This window comes from Sardina pilchardus, chromosome 8 (genome assembly GCF_963854185.1).
Source record: "Sardina pilchardus chromosome 8, fSarPil1.1, whole genome shotgun sequence".
Taxonomy (NCBI): Eukaryota; Metazoa; Chordata; class Actinopteri; order Clupeiformes; family Clupeidae; genus Sardina; species Sardina pilchardus.
Window position 1 is genome coordinate 24,320,288 of NC_085001.1, and position 26,696 is coordinate 24,346,983.

A 26,696-nucleotide genomic window follows, 5' to 3' on the forward strand; every position below is an offset into this window, starting at 1 on the left:
CATTAAAAACCTGTCGACGACACGGCCGGGGCGAAGAATTAAGACGAAACTGAAATTAGCATCGCAGTAGCAGATGAAGAGATTAAAAGGGTTGGTTTTTAATAAAGACCTCAGCACATATTCTTCAACAGCCTGTGAAGACTTTTGATTCCTTGTCAGATAGGCCTTTTCACAGAATACCAAGAGACCGGCTCTTTCCAAAGAACATTACTTACAAAAGGTGAAGAATTTCCAGTGAATACTAAATTGACTAACTCCTTGTGAAACTATGTGGAAGGCTGAACACAGCCCCTTGGCAAGTGGCAGAAGTCTTACGACACCACAGATGTAGGGAGGGTGTCAGATCATGAAACACAAGCATGACGACGTGTTTCATAACGACCATGCAAGACCAAGTGAAAGTATGTTAGATAGATGTACATACATACACCAGCCTTACTATAACTACACTAAATGTACCTAGTCCTTCCTTAAGTAAGTTGCTCTCCAAAAGAGTAAAAGTCATCCAAAACAAAAAAAAACAATTCAGTAAATCTTCCACTCCTCCCAGAGAATCCCTGGCTGTGTCTACACGTCTCTACATTTGTACTGCTCTCACACACACACACACACACACACTGCTCTCTCTCACACACACACACACACACACACACTGCTCTCTCACACGTTGTGTATTTTAAGACTGGAGAAAAGAAAAGTGCGTGTTGAGGGATGCTGCTGTTGACAGCCGCCGGGATGCTGCGCTCTCCTTCTCGCCTCCGGAACGTGTTTGTCGCACCGTGCTGCGTATGTCTCCCCTCCCCTCCCCTCCCCTCCCTCATCAGCTATGCCAAGAGGCGCCTCAGAGAGAGACAGAGAGAGAGAGAGAGACATAGAGAGAGAGAGAGAGAGGGAGAGAAAGAGAGCGAGCGAGAGAAACACCGCCGACAGAGGCTGCAGCACGACTCAAAGAACTCTGTCGAGCTTTATCAACTTACAGATGTCTTCCAGAGGAAGTTGGCAGCTTCTAAAGAGGTGCAAAGACACTAAGAATAAAGGGGAGAACGATGGAGAAATAGACTGACACAGAAGGAGGAACGGAGAGAGAAAAAGATATCAAAAACGGAGAGAAGAGAAAACAGGACAGAGGAATAAATGAGGTGAGAAAGAGAGAGAGGAATGGTAGGCCAAGAGAAAGTGAGGGAGATGGGAGGGAGAGACAGAAAGAGAGAGAGAGGAGAGAAGAGACAGACAGAGAAAGGAGAGAGAGACAGAGAGAGAGAGCAAGAGGAGAGAGGAGAGAAACAGAGGCAAGAACAGAGGAGAGAGAGAGAAAGAGAGAGAGAGAGAGAGAGTGCTTTTTCCATGGACTGTCTTCCCTCGATGAGCTCAGAGCAGCTGAGAGTTTTAGGAAGGCTGCCAAGTCTCTCCGGAGCCCAGTCCTGGTCAGCTGGTGCCAGGGCCGCGTCCATCACCGGAGAGCCGATATCGAATCAGAGATGCGCACATTAGCCTCGAGTCTTTTCAATCATCACTAACGACCCGATAGCCTTTCCTATGGGTAACTGTACCTTTTTCTAATGTGCCACTGCTTTCCCTGGCAATAAATCAGAGGCTTGGGGGAGAACCTGAGCTGGTAGCCATGTAATTGGGTCAGTGAACTGAACCCAATTACCTACTGAAGTGAAGCACCTGGTGTGTGGAGGGCATGTGATCGGCCAGACTGCATGGCTGGAGCGAGCAGGTCTGAGTTTGGGTGGAAAGTGTTAACCTCGAGAAAAAAAAAAAACGCCTGAATGTTCCGTTTGTGCCAATCTAGAATAGATGAAGGGCACTGCTTCAGGGCTGAGGTTCTCTCTTAGTGATTTGAGCACATCCAGGTGCTCTCGGTACCGTGTGCTGTATCGCAAGTGCTTGACTAGCAAATGCAGATATCAATGTGGATGAAATAGACCAACTAGAGAACACCGAAATGATCAAGGGTTCCAACACCCAGGAAGCACACACTGTATGCTGATAAACAAGTATGTTTGCATGTTGTGGTGAACAAAACAATCTGCTTGATGGAGATTACTGAAATGTAAACAATGAGTGTGCATCTGCTTTTTCAATGACCGCCGTGCATGTGAATGTGGAGGTGCTCTCTGTATACCTGCAGGTTTGGAGTTGATGGGGGAGGCGGGGTGGCGGGCGGTGTTGGACATCCGGGGCCGGCGCCTCCTGAAGAAGCTGCGCAGGATGCCGCACTTGAGCGACTCCAGCAGCGTGCTCTTGCCCGAGCCCGTGTGTCCCAACAGCTTGAGCTTGACGCGGGGCTGCGCCGTCTGAGAGGGCCGCAGCTGCTGGATGTAGCCCGCTTTATGGTTGTCCTGAGGGACCAATCACACACATTTACACTTCACCACAGCCAATGGGTGCCTGTGTGTGTGTGTGTGTGTGTGTCTGTGTGTATGTGTGTGTGAAACAAATGGCACGCCGCCAAAAGAATATTAATCGGATTTGTGATTCGTTCAGAGTGCCTTGTACAAAACCTTTTGACGGAAATGAATTGCATTTAGTCAAGGTTATATCATTTCAAGTAAGTGAAAGACTTCCATTTTTTTTATGGACCAGGTTAAGCTACACCGCCATAAAAGCCTGAATGAAATTAATGCATTGTGAGAGCAATTATTTTATGACGGTCTACAAAGCAGACGAGACCAATTAGCAAAAAAACTGCACAGGCAGAGGTTAATTAACCAGATGTGTGATGGGGTCGGTTAGACCCCCACCCGCTCCGCTCATCCACATCCTAACTGCCCTCTGCTGACCTGCATAGTGTGTTAAAAGTGCGTTTAGCATGTCTCCAAGAACATAAAGAAGACTAATGTAAAGCAAGAGTGACTAAGCATCGCATTTAATCCCATTAAAGTGTCCTTTAGATGGTACCCTTAGAACATTGGAAAATATTATATTACAATATATATCTTCACCGTGACAAGGGCTTAATAAGGGTGCAATAATGTTAGATATTAATCTATGCAGGATATATGAGTGGGACAAAGTTTAACTGAGATGATTCTGGCTGTACTCTGACACTACACACCTTCCTTATGGTGCAACGTAGGCCCAGACCAAAGAGAATAGCTAATACAGGACTAGCAGAGAAGGTCATATAGAGTGCGTGTGTGTGTGTGTGTGTGTGTGTGTGTGTGTGTGTATGTGTGTGTGTGTGTGTGTGTGAGAGTGTGTGAGAGAGAATGAGAGAGAGAGAGAGGGACACGGAGAGAGAGATAGTTGGATAAACAGATAGATAGATAGATAGATAGATAGATAGATAGATAGATAGATAGATTTCTCACCTTCTTCAGTTTGCTCAGCAGGAGGGCGATGTGCTCGTGACCCTCTGCACTGGCCAGGTCCTCCGCCGTCTTGCCGTCCTGAGACAGAAGAAAGAAAGAAAAAAAACAACAGGAGGGGGATTACGGAACCGGAGCGAAACAGATGAGGAACCGGAGAGAACATGACAGGACGTGCACAGAACCAGAAAGGAACACGAGCCGCAGGGTCACTCAGGTGAAGCAGAAACAACCCAAGGGGAGGGAAAGCCATCTGGACATCCAGAGAGATACTCTAGTGGTCAAGCCTTGCACTAAGTGCAGCCATCAAACTCCATCAAATAAATGTCTGCCATGACTGCATTGAGAGTCATTCCAGTTAAGCCCTGGTGAGCCGAGAACAAACACACACACACACACACACACACACACTAGCACATCAGTGGGGTAGCTTAGAGTTAATAACAGCTTGCTGAGTTGCGCTCAGCTGACTGAGTGACAGGTCTATCAGACTCCCATTCCATCTTCCCCTCATGTCTACCGGGACCTCCTGCACTATAATAGGTGCTGCCAGAGGTGTGCCAGTCTACCCCCACCCTCCCTCTCAAACACACACACACACACACACACACACACACACACACACACACACACACACACACACACACACACACACACAGACTCCCTGCATGCGGAATTGCTGTGGATTGGCTGATTGAGGCCCTGCGCTCACTAGTGTTGCTTTCGTAAACGAAAATTATGACTAAATATCGTCGTCAACGAACTTTTTTCACGTGACTATAACGAGACGAGACGCAACGTAAATGCTGGCCATGTGACGATGACTATAATTAAATGTATAAGGCAATATCGTTGACGAATAAAAACGTGACTAAATGTGGTTTACAAAATAAAAACCATGCTAACATCTCTCTTCATTTTCGAAGACCAGAAGGACAGGAATGTTATAACATTATTTTGTGTCGTTTGAGTTATTATTTTGCACTATTTCTGTTTCCTGCGTCTCACTTCAGGGGCGCATCAGGTTGCATGGTCTGATTATCATACCAGAGGAGCAGCGTTTCTCGCGTGGGCCTGTTGGTCATATCCGGTGCTTCTGTCACTCATCTGATCATATTTGATCATGTAGCAAAGGAGCGGTAGATGTATAGCCTATCGTTATCGCTAATAGAAGCTAAGAAATATAGGCTACGTTCAGTCCGTTAGATTGGCAACTCTTTCAGTTCAACTATGCACTAGGCTACTTATCTCACCTCCGCATGTAGATCTAATTCAGATGAAAATGTTAACAGGCAACTGCAGATTTGATTAGTGTGTAGCCTAGCCTAAGCTTCTGTCCAGCTGATGCTGGCGCTGTCATATAGCCTACAATAATTCCACCGATCAGCAACGAAGTTCTAGACACATTTTTAATGGAACCTTGGCTTAGTAGGCTATCTAATGTTGTGTGGGAATTGCAAGAAAACTATTGAAAAGAATTCCTTAAAACTACACAAGTGCGCGTGTGTCGTTTATTTGAACGGTAGAAAAACTGAATCAAAGACGGTGCTGTTCATCAACAAAATCAGCATGGAGTTAAAACGTAATTTAAAGTCCCACGAATTTAAAGGGGCAGCGACCACTCAAGGCATAGACCTGTAGCCTACCAAAACTGAGTGATGAACGTGAAATGCGTTTTATAGGCTATAAAACACTGCATTAAGATGACAACTGTGTGTAACCACGCTTAGGCTACCTAGTTAATGGTGAAATAGCATCCACATTTACAGCATTCAATAACCTAAGGACAAATTGATCTTAAGTTAAATTGTTCTCAGAAAAGGAACAGCAGGTCTACAGAATATTCCAAATAGTCCTTTCATGGTGACAGGGGGAGATCAAACTCTGTGTAACATACCTGATTCCACTGTCAATGTTCAGTGTAGTGTTGCTTTCGTCAACGAAAATTATGACTAAATATCGTCGTCAACGAACTTTTTTCACGTGACTATAACGAGACGAGACGCAACGTAAATGCTGGCCATGTGACGATGACTATAATTAAATGTATAAGGCAATATCGTTGACGAATAAAAACGTGACTAAATGTGGTTTACAAAATAAAAACCATGCTAACATCTCTCTTCATTTTCGAAGACCAGAAGGACAGGAATGTTATAACATTATTTTGTGTCGTTTGAGTTATTATTTTGCACTATTTCTGTTTCCTGCGTCTCACTTCAGGGGCGCATCAGGTTGCATGGTCTGATTATCATACCAGAGGAGCAGCGTTTCTCGCGTGGGCCTGTTGGTCATATCCGGTGCTTCTGTCACTCATCTGATCATATTTGATCATGTAGCAAAGGAGCGGTAGATGTATAGCCTATCGTTATCGCTAATAGAAGCTAAGAAATATAGGCTACGTTCAGTCCGTTAGATTGGCAACTCTTTCAGTTCAACTATGCACTAGGCTACTTATCTCACCTCCGCATGTAGATCTAATTCAGATGAAAATGTTAACAGGCAACTGCAGATTTGATTAGTGTGTAGCCTAGCCTAAGCTTCTGTCCAGCTGATGCTGGCGCTGTCATACCCAGCTGGCATCCTGACGTCAATTTGACATCAACAAGTAGTCAAGATTTTGACCAACATGTATGACGTGCATAAATATGCATAATTTCATTATATTTTGTAATGATTTCCTTGTGGTTGTAAAGAAGCCCAACAAAGGTATCAATCTAACATGTTTTTTCTGGTCCCTACATCTCAGGTCTATATTATTGACATTAAATCAACGTTGATTTGATGTCAGGAAATAAGACGTCAAATTGATGTGAAATTTATGTCAAAACAACGTCTGTTAAAATGTCTGAAAAGGTATATTATTAGCCTACTCATTGTAAATCGACGCGAGTTTTTCAACATCCTGACCCACACAGCAGAGGGTTCCAAAACGGACCCTCTGCGGCGGACTCCGTGCGGATACGCACATCGAAGCGCCCTTTCCAGTCCTAACGGCTCCTTCAGTTTTCAAATTTCTCGTTGATGAAGTGGAAGACGAAACAGCGGCGTCTGAAGGCTCACTGTAAGTATGCTCCTATATGCTTTATTTATGCAGCTACCGAGTCTATCCACTGAAAAAGTACTTCCATAACACAAGTAACCTACTTATCTAGCTTTATCTCCCTCAACAATGGAATTCTCTTCTCTGATTGGCTGATGGGGTGGCCATTAACTTCGTATAACCTGCTACCTTTGAAGTAGTTCCCGTATCACACTTGAATATTAATTCGCCAAACTCGTTGCGAAGTTTAAATGAACTGTCACGTTGCATCCAAGCTGAAATACAGACGTGCAGAACCATAGTAACATTGTAGCATATGACGGAGGTGGATTGTAGCTAGTTGGATGCCATGTAGGCTATAAAAGTAGCGATCTTTCAAAGTTAAAGTTAATCAGAATCCTGGGATATGGCCGCTTGACAACGGGAGAGATAGAACTAACGACTGGCTTTTGGCCGTAGCAACCAGCCATTTAGAACTAACGACTGGCCTTTGGCCATAGCAACCATCCATTTTAGAACTAGTAACGGCAGTTTTGTCCTGCAAGTAGAAAGTTGATATGTGGCTGAAAGTAGTCCCATAGTCAAGACAATTTTAGCGATGTTAACGGACGCAACGGTGGAATAAAACTATGTTCTAAATATACAGGTTATGAATACAAACGGGAGATAAGCGGGATAACGGCCTTCGAGGTCGACCGGTTCGATGGAAATAATGGCACGGCGGAGGTAACTCCGTCTCCGTGCTTCGCACGTCGCCGGAGTTCTAGACCTCCACCTAGCCATTATTTCCATCGAACCGGTCACCTCGTCGGCCGTTATCCCTTACTTATTTGCTGATATTATCCGAAGATTTGCTGGTCTGCAGATATTGCTCATATTTACACACCAGCTACGGTCTAGCTGCTAGCTTTCGCAAGCTAATTTAGCCCACTTTAGACAGGGCTAAATCCTGTCCAACTAGGGCTTTGTTACCCTTTTAATGAAAGCTAAACTCAGAACTGAGTTTAAAATGAGCAACGTTTAATTTGGTTTAACGCTAACTTTGTGTTTGTGAACTACAAAAGTTGGCTTGCGTTAGCTAGCGTTAGCTTGTTAGCTAACGATAGCATTAAAGTTACAGGAAAACTAGTTTTTGTTAACGTTATGAAAGCTTAGATGTTGGACTCGGGAGTCTTTAAGAAAACGAAGGCCAATTCGGATGTGTCTAAACATCATTTCTTTCTGGGAGGGAGGCTGATTTCACATTGTTCACCAGTCCGGGATAACGTTAGCTGCTAGCTAATGGTTTTAAATTATGAATGACGTTAGCAGTAGCCTGCTAGTTCTAATAAGGTAGCGCTAACCAGCTGCCGCATGCTCAAACACATACGTCATAGCTCGACATTCTCTGCTGGCAGCAACAAATAGCTTTGGGACTCGTGCTTATATTTTGTACACGTTAGAAACCAGCAAACAGGCCTACTATTCAATCTAAAAAGTCCGGTTTCCAGACGTGTTTCCTGGTGACTTTTTAGATTGAACTGTAGCTGCTAGAGATTACTCTCTAACTTTTACGAAATATAAATGCACAAAGGGCACGAGGCTATTTGTTTTAAATTTTCATGTAGAAATACTGTCGTCTACGAGTTCATTTAATGACATTGAACGTTCCTTGGAGTAAGATTTAACTGAGAAGAGGCAAAATAGAAGAGGCAGTTGTTGACTTCATGTATGTCCTTGCTTTGTCTTGGCACAGACCAGACACTTTGTGGTGAATGTTTAGAATATATGGGAAGAGGAGCTAAAATGATCAGCACCATATTCTGTGGATCCCAATATAATGCATTTTTTAATGGGGTGTATTATTGGTTATGATAAATATTTGGCCATTTCTTTCTGATGATAAACGTAATGCATATTTATGTATCTGTGTTGCAGGTCATTCACAAGTGGCTCCAGTCTGGTTTGGGGGTTCTGCCATCCAAGTAAAGTAAGCTTTACAGTTTTACATTTGATTTATTTGACTTTTGGTCTAAACATTAATAATAAAAAATAACCATATGCCTCTGTAACTGGTGTTACTAGTTCAGGACGAAGTGAAGGTAAATGTCAACATGCTTAAATGCCTTTGTCTGCTGTAATAAAACCTACCCTCTACCTCAAAAGCTCTCTAATGAAATGTACATTTATGTATCTGCGTTACAGGTTATTCACAAGTGGCTCCAGTCTGGTTTGGGGGTCTACGCTTTCTCATCCTGTCCTGCCACCCAAGTGAAGTAAGCTATACAGTTTTACATTTGATTTATTTGACTTTTGGTCTAAACATCAATAATAAAAATAACCATATGCCTCTGTAACTGGTGTTACTAGTTCAGGACGAAGTGAAGGTAAATGTCAACATGCTTAAATGCCTTTGTCTGCTGTAATAAAACCTACCCTCTACCTCAAAAGCTCTCTAATGAAATGTACATTTATGTATCTGCGTTACAGGTTATTCACAAGTGGCTCCAGTCTGGTTTGGGGGTCTACGCTTTCTCATCCTGTCCTGCCACCCAAGTGAAGTAAGCTATACAGTTTTACATTTGATTTATTTGACTTTTGGTCTAAACATTAATAATAAAAAATAACCATATGCCTCTGTAACTGGTGTTACTAGTTCAGGACGAAGTGAAGGTAAATGTCAACATGCTTAAATGCCTTTGTCTGCTGTAATAAAACCTACCCTCTACCTCAAAAGCTCTCTAATGAAATGTACATTTATGTATCTGCGTTACAGGTTATTCACAAGTGGCTCCAGTTTGGTTTGGGGGTCTACACTTTCTCATCCTGTCCTGCCACCCAAGTGAAGTAAGCTAAACAGTTTTACATTTGATTTATTTGACTTTTGGTCTAAACATTAATAATAAAAATAACCATATGCCTCTGTAACTGGTGTTACTAGTTCAGGACGAAGTGAAGGTAAATGTCAACATGCTTAAATGCCTTTGTCTGCTGTAATAAAACCTACCCTCTACCGAAAAGCTCTCTAATGAAATGTACATTTATGTATCTGTGTTACAGGTTATTCACAAGTGGCTCCAGTCTGGTTTGGGGGTCTACGCTTTCTTATCCTGTCCTGAGTGATTCTTGACATTGAAATTATATCAAAATTTGTCAATAAATGTTCATACTTTTGTCATTAATGTTTGATTTCGGATTTATGTTGAATTGACAGCGAAGCTTGATATTGAATGATAGCAAAATAGCATTAAAACATTGTCTTCCTATGCATCAACATCATGACATCTTGACATCAAATAAATGTTGAATTGACATCAAATGCCAACAAAACTTGACATGGAAATGACATCAACATCATGACATCTTGATGTCAAATAAATGTTGAATTGACATCAAAGCCTGATATTGAATGATATCAAAATAGCATCAAAACGTAATCAACCATCATGACATCAAATACATGTTGAATTGACATCAAATCCCGACAAAACATGACATCAAAATAACATCAAAATGACATCAGCAGAGGTCAAAATCTTGACATCAAATTGACATCAGTACATTGACGTCAATATGACTTTCATTCTAGACCTATTTTGTGACGTAATTTTGACGTCAATGTTCGATGTCATATTGATGTCAAATTGATATCAAATGCCCACTGGGATATAGCCTACAATAATTCCACCGATCAGCAACGAAGTTCTAGACACATTTTTAATGGAACCTTGGCTTAGTAGGCTATCTAATGTTGTGTGGGAATTGCAAGAAAACTATTGAAAAGAATTCCTTAAAACTACACAAGTGCGCGTGTGTCGTTTATTTGAACGGTAGAAAAACTGAATCAAAGACGGTGCTGTTCATCAACAAAATCAGCATGGAGTTAAAACGTAATTTAAAGTCCCACGAATTTAAAGGGGCAGCGACCACTCAAGGCATAGACCTGTAGCCTACCAAAACTGAGTGATGAACGTGAAATGCGTTTTATAGGCTATAAAACACTGCATTAAGATGACAACTGTGTGTAACCACGCTTAGGCTACCTAGTTAATGGTGAAATAGCATCCACATTTACAGCATTCAATAACCTAAGGACAAATTGATCTTAAGTTAAATTGTTCTCAGAAAAGGAACAGCAGGTCTACAGAATATTCCAAATAGTCCTTTCATGGTGACAGGGGGAGATCAAACTCTGTGTAACATACCTGATTCCACTGTCAATGTTCAGTGCCTATGTAACCTGTAATATTTGTAATTTTTTAATCCATGAAAATTAACCAAAATGTATCATTTCCTATTAAAGAGGTAGTTCAGAATTTTGGACATAGGACCTCATTTCCAGGTTAGCCAGTGTAATATTTATCAATGGAGACCGTTATCTGCACATTTCATCCAGTCCTATAGTTTCAGATTTCGCTGGTGCTATAGTGCCTGCCACTAAAAACAGTCTTACCCAGTCTATGGAGGAACAACCCCTTAAAATAGAATTGCATTAATAAAAAGATGCTAAAATCCAATTTTCATTGACTAAAACAAGACTAAAAGTCATTAGTTTTCGTCAACTAAAACGAGACGAAAATAAGACTAAAATGCTCATACTTTTAGTTGACTAAAACTTGACTAGACTAAAAGAGTATGAACGTGACTAAAACTGATAAAAACTAAAATGACAGCTTGACACAAAGACTAGACTAAAACTAAAACCAAAACAGGCCGCCAAAAACAACACTAGCGCTCACGCCAGCGCGAGATCATTAAAGTGTGAAAATCGATAGGCGGGCTAAAAGTGTGGCTGCATCCCAGGGAAGGCCATTAGTGCCGAGGCTGGCTGGCAGGCAGGCAGGCAGGCTGAACGTGACCGTAGCGCAGAAGACACCGGGCGGCAGCGGTCGATCACGGACGGCCTTTCACACGGCCGCGGCTGAAACGTGGACGTGCTGTGCCGTGCTAGGGGCCGCTGGGAAACACACGTGCGTATGATGCATACCACACACTCTCACACACACACACACACCCTCCATTCACACATACACATAACATTTCAGCACTTTCAATACATACAGACTCTAAAACACACAACTAGGATGTTCACACATGCATGTACGCACACACGAACACACGCACACAGAGAACTTGAGACAACAGGGGAAGCACTTGCTCACCACAACGTGAGCTAGAAGTGCGACCCCACCAAGCAGACCTCACTCAAGAGTCAAGACCACATCAGACATGCTGGCACTGCGGTAACACACACACACACACACACACACACACACACACACACACACACACACACACACACACACACACACACACACACACACACACACACACACACACACACACACACACACACACACACACACACACACACACACACACACACACACACACAAATGAAGTGGTGTGGTGTAATCCTTCCCCCAAACACAGAGAGAGATTTATGGTAACACATGGCGGGATATAGAGGATTCCACCCAAGTACAACTTTCATATCAGCAAATGTCCATAGGAACCAGTTCATATTTGCACAAAAACATTTCCAACATGCAACACTAATGTAACAAACAAGTTCGTGTGAACGTGCCAATACACCTAAAACACACATACATATGCAGACATTCCTAATCATACACAGACACAGATACACACACTTTAACCTCAACATGGCGAGGATGAGCAGCTGAAACAGTGAGGAGAGTGTGTGGAGGGTGTGTGTGTGTGTGTGTGTGTGTGTGTGTGTGTGTGTGTGTGTGTGTGTGTGTGTGTGTGTGGGAGGGGGGGTGTGTGTGCGAGAGCAAGCGGTCGGCCTGTGTGTGGGCTGCTGAGTGTTGTGTGATGAGCCGCGCGTGTGGAGATGAGCACGGGCCATTATGCAGGAGCCAAGCTGCTGCTAGTGCACTGCCCGCGCCCCGGCCACAACAGCTGCCGCCTGCCTCTGCACTCCTCCCTCCACTTGGTGTCCCTCGCTCCTCTCCTCCCTCCCTCACTCTATTCATCCCTCTCTCTCTCTTGCTTCGCCTCTCATCCCTCTCTCCTGTTGTTGTTGTTCAGACCCCTCACTGTAAAGCCTATTTGTCACCATCTATCGATTTAACACTTCCAGGGGTGTTCTTTTTCAACACAGGGGGGAGAGGAAGACAGTGTCCATCTCCTAGATGAGTTAAAGCTTTGGCACTATCAGCACACTGCACCCCTGTACTCTGATATGGGGGGAGTTACTGTCTGTGCTACAGCAATACACAAGCAGCCTCAGGGCAAGACAAATAAACAAACAAACAATAATAAATAACATTTACGTGAACTTGTAAATTCAAACAAAAAACTACCGTCATAAATACGGGAAAATGCAGGGAAATAAAACCGAGATAAAGACTATTCCAACCCGACCACAATTCACAGAGATTTCATTCAGCCACTGGGAGTACATTACTATTTCAGCAGGTGCAGACCCTGCTGCCAAGAATGAATTATAGATCCTCATATGGGCCCTCTATAATGTACATGTACAGTGCATCAGCCATCATGCAATATTAACACTGCCAGTGGCAGAGGGAAAAAAACACTGATTCCAGACCTTTCCCTGGACCTGGCCAGTCAAGAGACACAGAGTCACACACATGTGTAGACACACACACACACACACACACAGGGTCACACACATGTGTAGACACACACGCATGCACACGCACACACACACGGTGACCTTTTGGCCTGAAGAGGAAAGTGAGGGTGAAGGTTATTGATTTGGAATGTTCCCCTGTCTGTTCAAAGCCAGATGTCCTTCACCTTTTCCCCTCCACCATCCCTTCCTTCCTGCCCCCCCCCCATCACTACCCCCACTCTCCCCCAGACAGGTTCAGGGGGACACAGAGAGATGCTACTCCACTCTTTAATTAAGAGTTCCTCTCTGGGGAAAATGGGAAAAAAAGAAGAATCGCTCTTGGCTGACACACACACACACACACACACACACACACACACACACACACACACACACACGTGCAGGCAGACACTCTCTCACCATCTCTCCATCTCTCCATCTCTCCCACACACAGACACACACACACACACACACACACTTCACAGAGTAAATCAAAATGAAATACTGCATATACGGAGACCATAACAACAGCCAACAGGGAAGTAAAAAAATCAATGGTGAAATGTACATACAGTGTACCACACACTTTCTCTCTCTCTCTGCAATGACTCCGACTTGCGAGCGATCAATGTCTGAGCAGATTACAATCACTGCCTAGTTGCTTCCCATATCTTATTCCAGGCCGAATACTCCCTCAAAATCATTGTTTCCTGAGCTCAGAGCTCCAGAGACAAATCTCCAGCAGATGCCGATCGAATGGAAACGCCCCACCCGGCCTGTTCTTATTCGCTAGCTCTACACACTCCTCGCATAGCACACTCACAGTACGCAAATGGATATTAATGTTCCCTCTCACCAACAAATGAACTGCTATTTGAGGAGAGAAAATGAAAATGTGTTATTAGCCTCCTAATGCAGGATAAATCAACATCGCATCTGGGCTGTGATTCACTTGCAGACTCCCCTGGGTTATAACAACAAGCCAGCCAGAACACAACCTTCATGTTGATTATAGATGACCTGGCTCCGAGCCATTATGTTCTCTTTCCTATTACGCCTGGGCTCCGGTAAATTTCCTTTATGTTGCGCAGTGATGAGATTCATGTCTCAATATCCATCTTCACCTCCTCCTTTCTCATCCTCTTTTCCCATCTTTCTGCTGTTTTTGCTTCTGTCCATCCTTTCCATCATTCTTTCCTCTCTCCCACATCTCAGGTTTTCAAAATGATCATTACCTCCGTGCCATCACGGACCATGCTGCAGTTTGGGCTGATGCTCTGACACAGATGTGTTTGTTGTGTGAGTGTGTTGGGGAATAGAATAAAGTGTTGTGGCTTACGTTGGTGACGGCGTCTGTGTTGGCCCCGGCAACGCAGAGGTGTCGCACGACCTCCAGAGCTCCGCTGTTGGACGCCAGGTGCAGCGGGGTCCTTCCAAACTGCACAGGATCAGACACAGAGGGAAGCCACCGTTAGCGCACAGACACACAAACACACACACACACACACACACACACACACAAACACAGACACAGACACACAGACACACGCACACAAACACACACGTACTGTGCAGTGTGCACAGACACATACACACACGTACTGTACACAGACACACACAGACACACACAGAATCACACACAGAAACACACACAGAAACACACACAGAAACACACACAGAAACACACACAGACCACGCTGTCGATTCATCTAAAGCTTTTTATAGTTTAAAACTACCACACAGACCAAAAAGGAAAACATTATTTCAGCAAACTTTTAATGGCCCTCTCAGTGTGTCTCTTTAACTTTCCCCTCCCTCTGCGCCTTCCTCTTAATCTCTCTGTTTCTCTAACGGCTGAAAAAAAAGGAACTAGAGAAAGACTCAGCAAAGAGGGTTTGCTTTGCTGAGTCTTCTCTTCTGACAGCAGCAATAAAGAGGGGTTGGAGGAGGGCGGTGGTGGTGGTGGTGGTGGTGCTTCAATTTGGGTGCTGGGCAGCGGTGCTGACAGGCCGGTTTCCGTTCCGAGCTAATGGCAGCGCCCTTTCGCCGACAGAAACTAAAACCCTGCATGACGGCACGTCCATCTTTTCAGCAGAACCCGGCGTGCCTCCCTGTGTGAGTGATGCGAGCGCCTCTCCAGAGACACGCGTCACGAACAAAAAACGCCGCAGATCGGGAAAGAGGAGAAAAAAAAAACCTCCCCCCACATTCGGTGATGTTTGGGGCTGCAGGCAAACTCAAACCCACTATTCCTCCCGGAGCCCGAGCACTCTTTCTAGGATGCACTGGGCAAAGCCGTGAGGCAGACATGGGAACTCTGCAGTGGAGAGGGCAGGGCCTGCTCACAATGCATTATCCCCACAGGGGCAGGGGGATGCCAGGAGGCTAAATTGGATTTCATGATGGGTTCTCTACGGCCCCAGATGAGCGTGAGTAAGCTCTACACAGCCAGGGCACCAGAGCCACTGCAGTGTGGCTACTGCCATTTACACATAAAGGATTTTCTGTGTGTATATAAAAGAGCTACCTTTGCGCGTGTTCTTGTGTTAGTGATTCTGAAAATGATTTTACATCATAAACATTTCAGAGGACCCATAAGGAAGCCTGCAGGCCTGCAATATGCTACCACAACTAAGAATTGCAGACATGTTTTGCAGTGAAGGTGCCAAATACACATACTTCTCCTTGTGCAATGTGTAGCTGCACTGAGAGCCTTAGCTGTTGGACCGTTGTACGGTGGTCATGGGCAGGGGTGACTCACCTTGTTGGGGATGTCCAGGTTGGCCTTGGCTGCACAGATCGCCATGGTAACGGGCAGGTTGCCATCCTTGCAGGCGATGTGGAGGGCAGTGTTTCCGTGGCGATCCTGGTGGTCGGCGGGACAGCGGTGGGCGAGCAGGCACCTCGCCACGTCCACCTGGCAGCGGCGCACGGCCAGGTGCAGAGCGGTGTGGCCGTCCTGCAACACGCAACACACACACACACACACACACACACACACACAGATGTGAACAAAACAACACATGCATGTTCCCTCCGTCTCCATCCCTCCCTCCCTCCCTCCCTCCCTCCCTCCGCTGCACATAACATCCATCATTAGGCAAGCGCAAATGCATCTCTTCATCATTTCATCACACACACACCGATGCACATTCACACACTATTTCCCGGCGCCACTAATTCCTGCATGTCCTCCAAACACCCTCCCACATACGCAGAGAGAGAGGGGAGGGAGAGAGAGCGAGCGATAGAGAGACAGAAAGAAGGAAATAACGAGAGAAAAGGAGAGAGGAGAGAGGGAGAGAGAGACACAGAAAGAGAGAGAGAGAGAGAGAGAAACCCATAGTAACAGTTTATCCCTGTTAATGGTGCAGTGGTACACCTCCAGCATATAGACTAGGCCAGGGCCACTGTGTCAGGCCCTATATGGACCTGCATTTCACACTAGGCTGACAGATGAGGATCCTCTCAGTGGTTAAGTGCTGGCCTCTTATGCTTGGAGCGTGGGAGGGAAGCCTTCATTACAGTCTCTCTCTCTCTCTCTCTCTCTCTCTCTCTCTCTGTGTGTGTGTGTGTGTGTGTGTGTGTGTGTGTGTGTGTGTGTGTGTGTGTGTGTTGCAGAAAGAGAAAGAGAGAGAAGCGTGTATTACTCTATAAGGAACAGAGTGACATTCAGGTTGCCTCCCACTTTTTTCTGGAGTGTGTATCCAATAAAAGGTGTGTGTGTGTGTGTGTGTGTGTGTGTGTGTGTGTGTGTGTGTGTGTGTGTGTGTGTGTAACAGCAGCAGCTGATACATAGCTGTGTAGTATGCACATTGTGCAAACCTCCCTCCTGAACGCTTGAACAGATGTGCTAGCACAAGATGCTAGAGCCTATGGGTTTCAGCTTACAGTACGCTTCACAGAGGAGGGTTGAACCATGGCGCCAACAAAACGCAGGTTGCGTATGCATACATTATGTAGTGTGGGTGGGTGGGAAGCTGTATACAACTATACATCATGTCACCAGAGCAACATTTTCAACCTGATGGTGCATACGTACGTCTGTCTGCATTCAACAATAGCATGAGTTCAGTGAATGCAGTGAACTGACCTTGTCAGTGGAGGGAGAGCTCGCCCTGTGTCCCAACGGCTGGACCACAATGGCACTGAATAAATACTGTATGTGTGGTATAGTGTGTACAAGTACATGCCTCTCTCATCATGCTACACACACATACTAACACACACACTAACACACACACTAACACACACACACTAACACACACACTAACACACACACACACACACACACACACACACCTATCTAACAGCAGCCCTGAACCCCTATGCGCTCCTCTCCAGCTCGGTGAGCATGGGTCAGTGTATTCCGCCTCCTCACCTTGTCGGTGGAGGTGAGCTCGGCGCCGTGCTCCAGCAGGCAGGCCACGATGTCTCGGAAGCCGCGGGCGGAGGCGGTCAGCAGGGGACTCTCGCCCTCGCGGTTGCGCGCGTTCACGTTGCAGCCCACCTCGCACAGGGCCCGCGCCACCGCCGAGTAGCCGTGCCACGCCGCACAGTGCAACGGCGTCTCGTGCTCCTGCAGAGAGAGAGAGGGAGAGAGAGGCAGACGGACAGAGAGAGAGACAGAGAGAGAGGAAGAAAGAAAGACAGATAGATAGATAGAGATAGATAGATAGATAGATAGATAGATAGATAGAGAAAGAGGAAGAAAGAAAGAAAGAGAGATAGATAGAGATAGATAGAGATAGATAGGGAAAAAAGAGAAAGAGTTATGGGCAATAGCAGTTGACCTTTGACCTCAGGCACCTCCCACAGTCTGTGGGCTGGCGGCAGAGCCGTGTTACGTAATGCAGGTATGATCAGAGTGCTGTGCTGTGCTGTGCTGTGCTGTGGTGGAGAGAGAGAGGACGCCCTGGGTCAGAGAATCACTTCTCCTCCTCTATTCACTGTGTGTGGCCAGTCTAGTCTAGCCTGCTCTGCAGAGGAGGACAGATGGTGCAGCAGGCACACACACACACACACACACACACACACACACACACACACAGAGCCCAAACACACACCGATAAATCTGCAAGCAAACATTACCAAATGTCTATTCATCTTTAGATCTGGAATCTTATCTCGAGACTTTAATAGAAATGTCACTGAAAATGAATGAATTTAGCCCCTGGGGAGATGAAGTTGGTACATTTGTCCACACACTGCCAGTACTGGGGTGGATTGAGGAAGGGAGTGGGAGTGTGTGGCTAAAGTTATGGTGCTCATTTGATCAGGACTGGCCCCAGCCAGAGCCCACATGTTCCCACAGATGTCTGCGTGCGTGTGTGTGTGGTTTCCATGAGGAAGTCGGTGGGTTGGGGTCACCTACCCTGTCGACCAGGTCGGGGTGGGCGTGAATGCTGCACAGGTACTGCACCACGTCCACGTTGCCGTACCGCGCGGCGACGTGCAGCGCCGTCTCTCCTGACTGGACAAAGGAGGGGGAAAAAGAGAGAGGAGACAGAGAGGAGGAGAGAGGAGGAGGAGGAGGAGGAGGAGGAGACGGAACAGTTAACAAGAGACGGAGAACGAGAAAAAAAAAGGACCAGCAACACATTCAGTTCAATTCAATTGCGTTCAGAGTGCCATTAACAACTGAAATAGTCTCGAGGCGCTTTTCATGCGGCCGAGGAGTTTAACCCATGGCCCTTTCAGTGCTCGTCGGGGAGAGAGTGGACGCTGATGGCCACGGCGACTGCTAACTGCTGCCAGCTGCTGACCGGCCCTCTAACAGCTAACGGGCCCGCAGGACAATTTACATCCCATAATGAGGCGACAGTCTGGCAAAGCGCGTCTGAGCAGGTTCTGCCGCAGCTCCTGCCAACCGGGATTTGGAAGGCCGACCGCATGTGTGCATGCACACAGCTACACACACTCACACACACACACACATTTTGAATACAAAACACATGGATACGTGCACACACACACACACACACACACACACAGTCTTCACAGACTGCATTGCACAGTTCGGCACCGTAGCCATGGCAACTATGAGCAAGCAAGTCAGAGGAGCGGCAAAACGGTGTCGCTCTGGAGAAGGAGCTATAGGAGGAAGCAGAGTTAACCTTCACGCACAAGTTGTTAACTGTGAACACACACACACACACACACACATACACACACACACACATAGAAACACCATGCGAGTGTATGGATGTATGTGCTTGGTGTGTTTAAAATCACAATATCAATGGGTATATATACACTGGTGGCTTATCTGTATACCTGCACACAAGCTATAGGGGCTTTATGTGTGTTCATGTATGTATACAGTATGTGTGTCTGTAAATCTGAGTGTGTGTGTGTGTGTGTGTGTGTGTGTGTGTGTGTGTGGACGGGACGCACCTTATCTTGGGTGTCCAGAGGGCACCTCTTTTCATGGAGGAATTTCAAGGTCTCGATGTGGCCGTGCCTGGCTGCGTAGTAGATAGCGTTGGCACCCGACTGGGACACGGAGAGAGAGAGAGAGAGAGAGAGAGAGAGAGAGAGAGAGAGAGAGAGAGAGGGAGAGAGAGAGGGAGAGAGGGGCACAGAGGCATTTCTCAAGGCTCTTAGAATTGGCCACATCGATAAATAATGGGCTCCATATTCCATTAAGGTCTCTGTTCTAATGCAATATTGAAAAGGTGAGAGGTGACGGGAAGACAGGAGAGGTGGAAACACGTGTGTGTGTGTGTGTGTGTGTGTGTGTGTGTGTGTGTGTGTGTGTGTGTGTGTGTGTGTGTGTGTGTGTGTGTGTGTGTGTGTGTGTGTGTGTGTGTGTGTGTGAGAGAGAGAGAGAGAGAGAGAGAGAGAAAGATAGAGAGAGAGATAGAAAGTGTGTGAGTGGGGTTGCACCTTGTCATGAGCTTGGATCTCGGCTCCTTTTCTCATCAGCACGTCAATGATCTGGATGTTCCCGCAACCAGCTGCAATTAGTAAGGGGGGCGTTCCATGCTGAAATGTATTACACACACACACACACACACACACACAAACAGAGAGAGAGAGAGAGGAGAATGAAAATAAGAGAGATCAGTATCAGTGTATGAATTCTGCAGCAAGGGCATGCACTCATAATATAGTGGCTATGCCGGTCTCATCATCATTAGGTTCATAAAATGACTTTGGAGAAGTGGGGAGGACAAGAGAGCGAGGGAGGGGGTAGAGGGAGTTGGAGTTCCACACAATTAGGGTAAAATCGTTTATGATCGCAGACACAGTGGACCTTAATTGCAACACAGCGAGTTCCCCATCTCTCAGTGGTGGCTTAGGCACTGACAGAAGAGCCAGGGAGTGATGGAGAGAGGGAGTGAGATGGGAGGGGGAGGAGAGGAGAGACAGACAGAGAGAAAGAGAGAGAGAGGGAGAGAGAGAGAGAGAGAGGAGAGGAAGGTGTTTAATCACTGGGCAGGCTGGCTCTGATGTGGTTTTGCATAAATGCATGAGCTATGGGAATGTTCCCCTCACACACACCCACACTCTAACACACACACACACACACAGCCACACACTCTCTCTCTCTCTCTCTAACACACACACAGAGACTCTCCCAATCACTGTCTGACTCTTCCTCTTTCTTACATATGCACTCACAGACATCAACACACTCTTCACACACAAATACACATGCTTCATCTCCATCCACCCCTATCTCTTGAACACTCCCAGACACACACACACACACACACTCACAGCTGGATGGGTCTGAGCGATGCAATCAGCGGACGAGTTTGTCCGCCTCACTTCAGTGCACAGATTATACTTCCATGAACACCCCACGGAAGCCCCCCCCCACCTCCCCCCAAATCCATTCCTCAAAGGCAAACACGCTTTCTCTCGCAATCGCCAAGGAGACGAAGGATGCAGAGGCGCCGTTCACACCTCCTTTGGTGCGGGGGCTCGAGCGGGAAATCACAAGGATGACGCCCAGATTTATTTCACACAGACTCCAAAAACCTTTAAAGCCTTTCCATTTTTTTGGACCGTACTGCTTGTTAAATGATAAAAGCTGAATGTGATAGGATAATAATGCTTAATACTCCAATATCTCATCTCCACACACACACACACACACACACACACACACACACACACACACACACAAACAAACACACAAACACACAAACACACACACACACACAAGATATACTTCCCAACTCTCCTCTACAAAGGGGATTTTTAACCAATAGCTAATGCAGTAAGGCTGAGAGGAATTGAGATGAAGATTTACTTTCATCACGGTGAATAAGATTTTTCCCTCTTTGGGGGAAAAGGAGCTGAAAAGGCACTCATTTTGTGGACCACAGGGAGTCACATCTCTTTCCCTCTGTCTCTCTCATTCTCTTTATTCCCCTAGTGTTGTCTCGTCTCTCCATCACTCACTCCTTGCTTTTGATTTAGTTGAAGGGACGTGTGTGTGTGTGTGTGTGTGTGTTTGTGTATGTGTGTGTATGTGTGTGTGTGTGTGTGTGTGTGTGTGTGTGTGTGTGTGTGTGCGTGTGTGTGTGCGTGTGTGCGTGTGTGCGCGCGCGCGCGTGTGTGTGTGTGTACACGTGATTGCGTGCAAGAGAGTGTCTACCAACGCGACCCATTTTCTCTTGCTCATCCGCGTCCCTGCCGGGTCTAACCTTGTTGGGCTGGTTGATGTCGTAGCTGGTCAGGGACCCCAGCAGGTGCTGCAGGCCAGGCACGTTGTCATCGTTGATGGCGTGGATGATGGCCTTCATCACAAAGGAGTCTTCCTCATCCTACACAGAAAAGAAAAAAGAACGACAAAAAATAAGCTCTTTTTTTTTTATTGGTTGTAGGCTATGGGCAATGGCAATTCAGGTTTGACAGGCAAGCAGGAGACCACACAGTGAAGTGAAGTCGCAGTGATTAAATCCACTGTGGGCAAACTGGACGGCGTGAACCGGCGTTGTTTTTTTTGAGCGAGCGCAACGGAAAGCTTCTGTGTTCCAGCCAAAGTAGGTGCGGACGCGGATTACTCCAGTCACGTCACTCCGACAGACACCGATAGGGGAAACAATCGTAATCTCTTTAAACAGGCGCGGCGTGCCCAAATCCTGTTACACTTCACAGAGTGACACAATGCGGCGGCGGGCGGCAAACAAACAGCCCCAACCCGGGCTAATCCTATTGAATAATGCAGAATTCTGCAAAAGAAAGTGGCGATTTTCATGCATTTGTTCAGTTTGTTCGTGCCCCCCCCCCCCCTCCAATCCCACCCCCCCCCCCACCCCCGCTCTCTGCCTCTGTCGGTCTCTCGTCGGTTGCAGGGTGAGTGGCTGTGACAGCTCCGAGCCGAGGCTCTACACGCTCAGCTGCACCGCTCCGCTGGAATGACCACGGGCAGAGGATGGAGGAGAGGAGGATGGAGGAGAGGAGAGAGAGAGAGAGAGAGAGAGAGAAGGAGCAGAGAGGAGAGGAGAGGAGAGAGGAACAGAGGAGAGGAGGGAGATAGGAGAGAGAGGAGTGATCAACCCACGCTGCTCTGACAAACCCAGTGTTCCAGCAGCGCTGTGACTGCTGCTGCCGGCCAAGAGAGCCCCTATGGCGAAGCACACACACACACACACACACACACACACACACACACACACACACAGAGAGAGAGAGAGAGAGTGGAAGAGCAAATACACACAGAAACACCAAATACACACAATCTCACAGAGCCACTCACACACACTACAGATCGACATGCACTAACAGATACACCCCTTACTTACTTACACACATACAGTACACCCACACACACACACACACACACACACACACACACACACACAAGCTCATTTTGATGGAACTGCCACTCGGTGAGATTACAAGGATCAAAAGACAAGTGGGTCATACTATAGTGGCAGAGATCTCTGGCGTACCAGACACAGTGGCAATTACACGACAAAAGGGCCAATCTCCCCCCCGTTAAGGGCTGCATTTCCACCACAATCCTGCTCCTCTGGCCCACAAAGAGAGGACGCGCTTTACTGCACCGCGGCCTCCTCTTTGGGGCTTGCCTTCAGCCACACACATGCGCCCACCACCACAGAGGAAGACCCTTCAAAAGCCCTTTAAATTTGGGGAGACAGTGGTGGCGGCTTTAACAAAAAAAAAAAAGACGAAACGAAAAAACCTCACATCTGCCAAAAACAGGAGGGGAAATCTGTGGTTAAGCGCACGTCGTCTTGGCAACGGGGTGTCGATCACACCCTTTTCCTGTATACATAACAGCAAAACCACAGGTTCTCCTCTTCCCCCCCGCTGCACACACACACACGCGCACACAGAGAGAGAAGAGAAAAGAGGAGAGAGGAGAGAGGAGAGAGGAGAGAGGAGAGAGGAGAGAGGAGACATGACATGACGGTTATAAAGGGAGGTGGCCAGGACACGCAGACAAAGGCATGTGTGCATGTTATCTCTCCTTTTCAGCCAAGCTGAGACGTGGGAGAAATCTGTCCGAGATCTTCATGTGGCTACCACTCAGGAAATGAGCTAACCTCAGGGCCAAACAGATAGCATCCGCTTATTCTGTTAGACTGATGGTTGAAGCCTAAATCAGTTTGAGATCGAGGTGTTTGTCACATATTTGTGTAAGGAATATATATATATATATATATATATTCTCTAGAAAGGAAGATGGGGAGCTTAACCCCTTTCTACATGCAATATGAGAGGTCAAAACAACATTTCTTCACATTGCCGCTGCAAAATAGAGGCCCTGGCGGTTCCCATTTGGCAAATCATTAATCCCAAATGCACAGGGCCTTTCAGGAACCTGGACACCTGTGTGCTATCTGTATTTCTAGCTTCACTTCCTTGAGACTAATTCTGTATTTTATTACCCACTGTGACACCTGGGTGTGTAATGAATCACTGAATGATGATCAAAAGGCTTGGGGGGTGTGGAGAGAAAAGTAAATGAAAACAAAATCAAGCGTTAAACATTAAAACTCAATTGAGCATTCAGGGATTATGTCCACACCTCCTCAGCCACTCCAAAACGAGCATCCACTGTCATCACTGATGTTGCTAGTCGTTTTCTCCATACTATGTAAGAAATACCTTTCCCTTTATAAAGTATGATACACACACACACATACATACAAACACATATATGTAGGTATGCATGTATATATGCTTGTGAATGTATGTATGCTCATGCATATATATATATATATATATATATATATATATAGTGTGTGTGTGTGTGTGTGTGTGTGTGTGTGTGTATATGTGTCTTTCTTTCTCCCTTTGACTCAGCAGAGTGTCATGGCTGTGGTCTCCTTGGTATGGTTGGCTCTGCGGCCAGGTAGTTAGGTGAGATGTGCTGGCACACGTGGGGCTCAGTGTGTGGGTGGTTAGGGCCCATTTGCTCTTTCGCCCGGTCAAAGGCCACATCTTACCAGTGTGTCGTCACTGCGCGCCACACTCATGTTGCTTCTGGACAGGAAGGAACGCGACAGACGGTTACACAGCGAGATGAGCCGCACAGATTGCTATGGAGAGGGAGAGAGGGGAGAGAGAGAGAGAGAGAGAGAGAGAGAGAGAGAGAGAGAGGGAAAGAGTTTAACAATCGAGGGAAAGAGTGTTGCATATGGCATGACACAAGGCAACGATTCGGAACAATTGACACAGCGTGCCTGATGGGAGTAGCAGTGCAAACGAACAGACTGGATTTAAGTCCTCCGCATTACGGTGCTTCTGAATAACACACACTAACAAGTTTTTGCCTCAACCTCTGTGGTTGTGCAATGGTATGCGTGTTGCTCCACTGTGGCTTACAGAGTAGGGTGCTATTGCACTGCAATGTTCTACCAACGCTTGACACATGCCGGTTGGGACAACCATACAGCAACCACATCCTTTCTAACGTCCACATTTTGAGCTAACGTGTTTATCAGTGTACCACTTTTTCTCAAGTATAAACGTTCATGATTCTGAGAATCAAGAGAGCCTTGAAAGTACAACCAACTGCTGCGAGTGATATCGAGTTGTAAACAAACCTTCCATTTTCTCCTCGCGGCAAACTTCTTAAACTTTTCCATGTTCACAGCAGACTCCTTTCTACTAAGTGCCTGTTGTGTGTCCTTTGGCTGGGAACGAGAGAGAGAGAGAGAGAGACAGAACAACATTGAGATTCTCCTCGAGCCCATCTTTTCAGCTGTGAAATTCATTTCATACACATTAACAAACAGATGACCCAAACCTTGATCCAGGGATGCTGAAGGCTGTCCTGAATAGTCATTCTTTTTCTGCAGGGGAGGACAAATAGAATCAGCCTTCAATCACTGTCTGCATTACAAAAAATACTTTCTTTAACAAAATGAAATGACTGAAGCACCTTACAAAACACAGTGAAGGAGAATTTGTAAAAGAAAAACCTCACAACAAAAAAGAAAACACATAAAAACATGGTGTATCTGATTTTTTTCCCCGTTTCAAGTGCTAAACACCTTACAAGGGCGGTGAAATAGGACACGTAAAATATACATGAAAGCTGACGCTGTCTGACAGATTTCATGTCTGCGCTCCATTCAGCAGTGCATGCGTTATCAGCAGACACATCGCTATTCCCAGGCGTGGTGCATTTCTAAAGAGCATGCTTGTGTGGGCTGGCTCTGGCATTGTGCTGTCAGGAGCGCAGCCAGCTAACTTCCACATTAGACGAAGCTGTGCTTCCCTTTTCAACAGCCCCGTGGAGCTGAACGAGGAGTGTGTGTGTGTGTGTGTGTGTGTGTGTGTGTGTGTGGTGGGGGGGGGGAGAGACAGGCGGCCTTGACGGGCTGGGCGGGTGACGGGTGGCGGTCGAGAGATGGCCTACCGCAGTCTGGTCTGCGGAGGACGAGCCGACGTAAGCGCACAAGCCAAACAGGAAGTGCCGTGGTCAAAGGCTTTCACGGATGCGCTTTGTGTTCCTGTTTCCCTGCCTTTGCTGTGCGCCGTGTGTTTGTTTTGTTGTCGATTTGTATTTCCATTTCGTGATAGGGCCTCAGTGATGTGGGCAATTAAAATGTCATGTAGCGCTGCCTCGACACTTCAGGTTTCCTGTGGCGTGCCTGCTGCCTCTTTGGAAATGCCAACTGGTGACAAACAACAGTGCTGTGCTGCTTTTATGCGGTCAACTCAGAGTTAATCTCTGGCCTCAAAGCTCATGCATTTAATGAGGGAGTGAATGTAGTGGACGAAGGGTGGGGGGGGGGGGGGGGGACAGAAGGGGGATGGGGAGGTTAGTGTCTTACTTGGGATCTTTGATGAGCAGCCTCTTGATGAAGTCTTTGGCCAGGCCACTGGTGTTGCTGAAGTACTCCTCGTCGAACTCGTAATCCACCGCCGACACGTTGGCCAGGGTCTCCTGTTTGTTGTCTCCAAGGAACGGGGATGCACCACTCAGACTGTTGGGGGTGGGGAAGGAGGAAAGGGGGGGGGGGGGGGTCAAGGAAGTGCTGTGGTCATTTCCCCTCTTTGTATCTGGTCAGACTGACCATTGAGCTTAAGCAAGGACATGGGTCATGGGGAGGATCACCCATCATCAATCATCAGCATACAATTTCCTATTATTTAATTATAGAACTACAACTCCCACAAGGGTCCCCCAGGAAAGCCTTTTGCTTAACTGTGACTAAACAGCTTGTGTCTGGGTCTGGTCAAGGTGGCAGAATATCAAGAAGGGAATTACGAGTCAAACCCAAGTGAGTAAATCCCAACTGGCTCATGCACAATC

The 26,696-nt window shown here is 46.4% G+C and overlaps 1 protein-coding gene and 1 long non-coding RNA gene across 2 annotated transcripts in view; one reads left to right on the forward strand and one right to left on the reverse strand.

The window, feature by feature from the left end:
• The window catches only part of dapk1 (death-associated protein kinase 1), a gene marked incomplete at its 5' end in the record, with an annotated part of 36,641 nt that extends 10,274 nt beyond the window's left edge, over positions 1-26,367 (reverse strand). The window contains 13 exon segments of the mRNA XM_062543308.1: positions 2,132-2,348; positions 3,321-3,398; positions 14,283-14,381; positions 15,705-15,902; positions 17,325-17,522; positions 18,318-18,416; positions 19,340-19,438; positions 19,832-19,930; positions 21,604-21,723; positions 24,379-24,471; positions 24,979-25,068; positions 25,182-25,227; positions 26,215-26,367. Coding sequence (XP_062399292.1) covers positions 2,132-2,348; positions 3,321-3,398; positions 14,283-14,381; positions 15,705-15,902; positions 17,325-17,522; positions 18,318-18,416; positions 19,340-19,438; positions 19,832-19,930; positions 21,604-21,723; positions 24,379-24,471; positions 24,979-25,068; positions 25,182-25,227; positions 26,215-26,367 — 1,589 coding nt within the window.
• Positions 6,022-8,604, forward strand: LOC134089036 (uncharacterized). The gene is made up of 3 exons (XR_009940015.1): positions 6,022-6,381; positions 8,278-8,329; positions 8,545-8,604. It is a non-coding gene; the product is annotated as an uncharacterized LOC134089036 (long non-coding RNA).
• Positions 26,368-26,696: the final 329 nt, after the last annotated feature.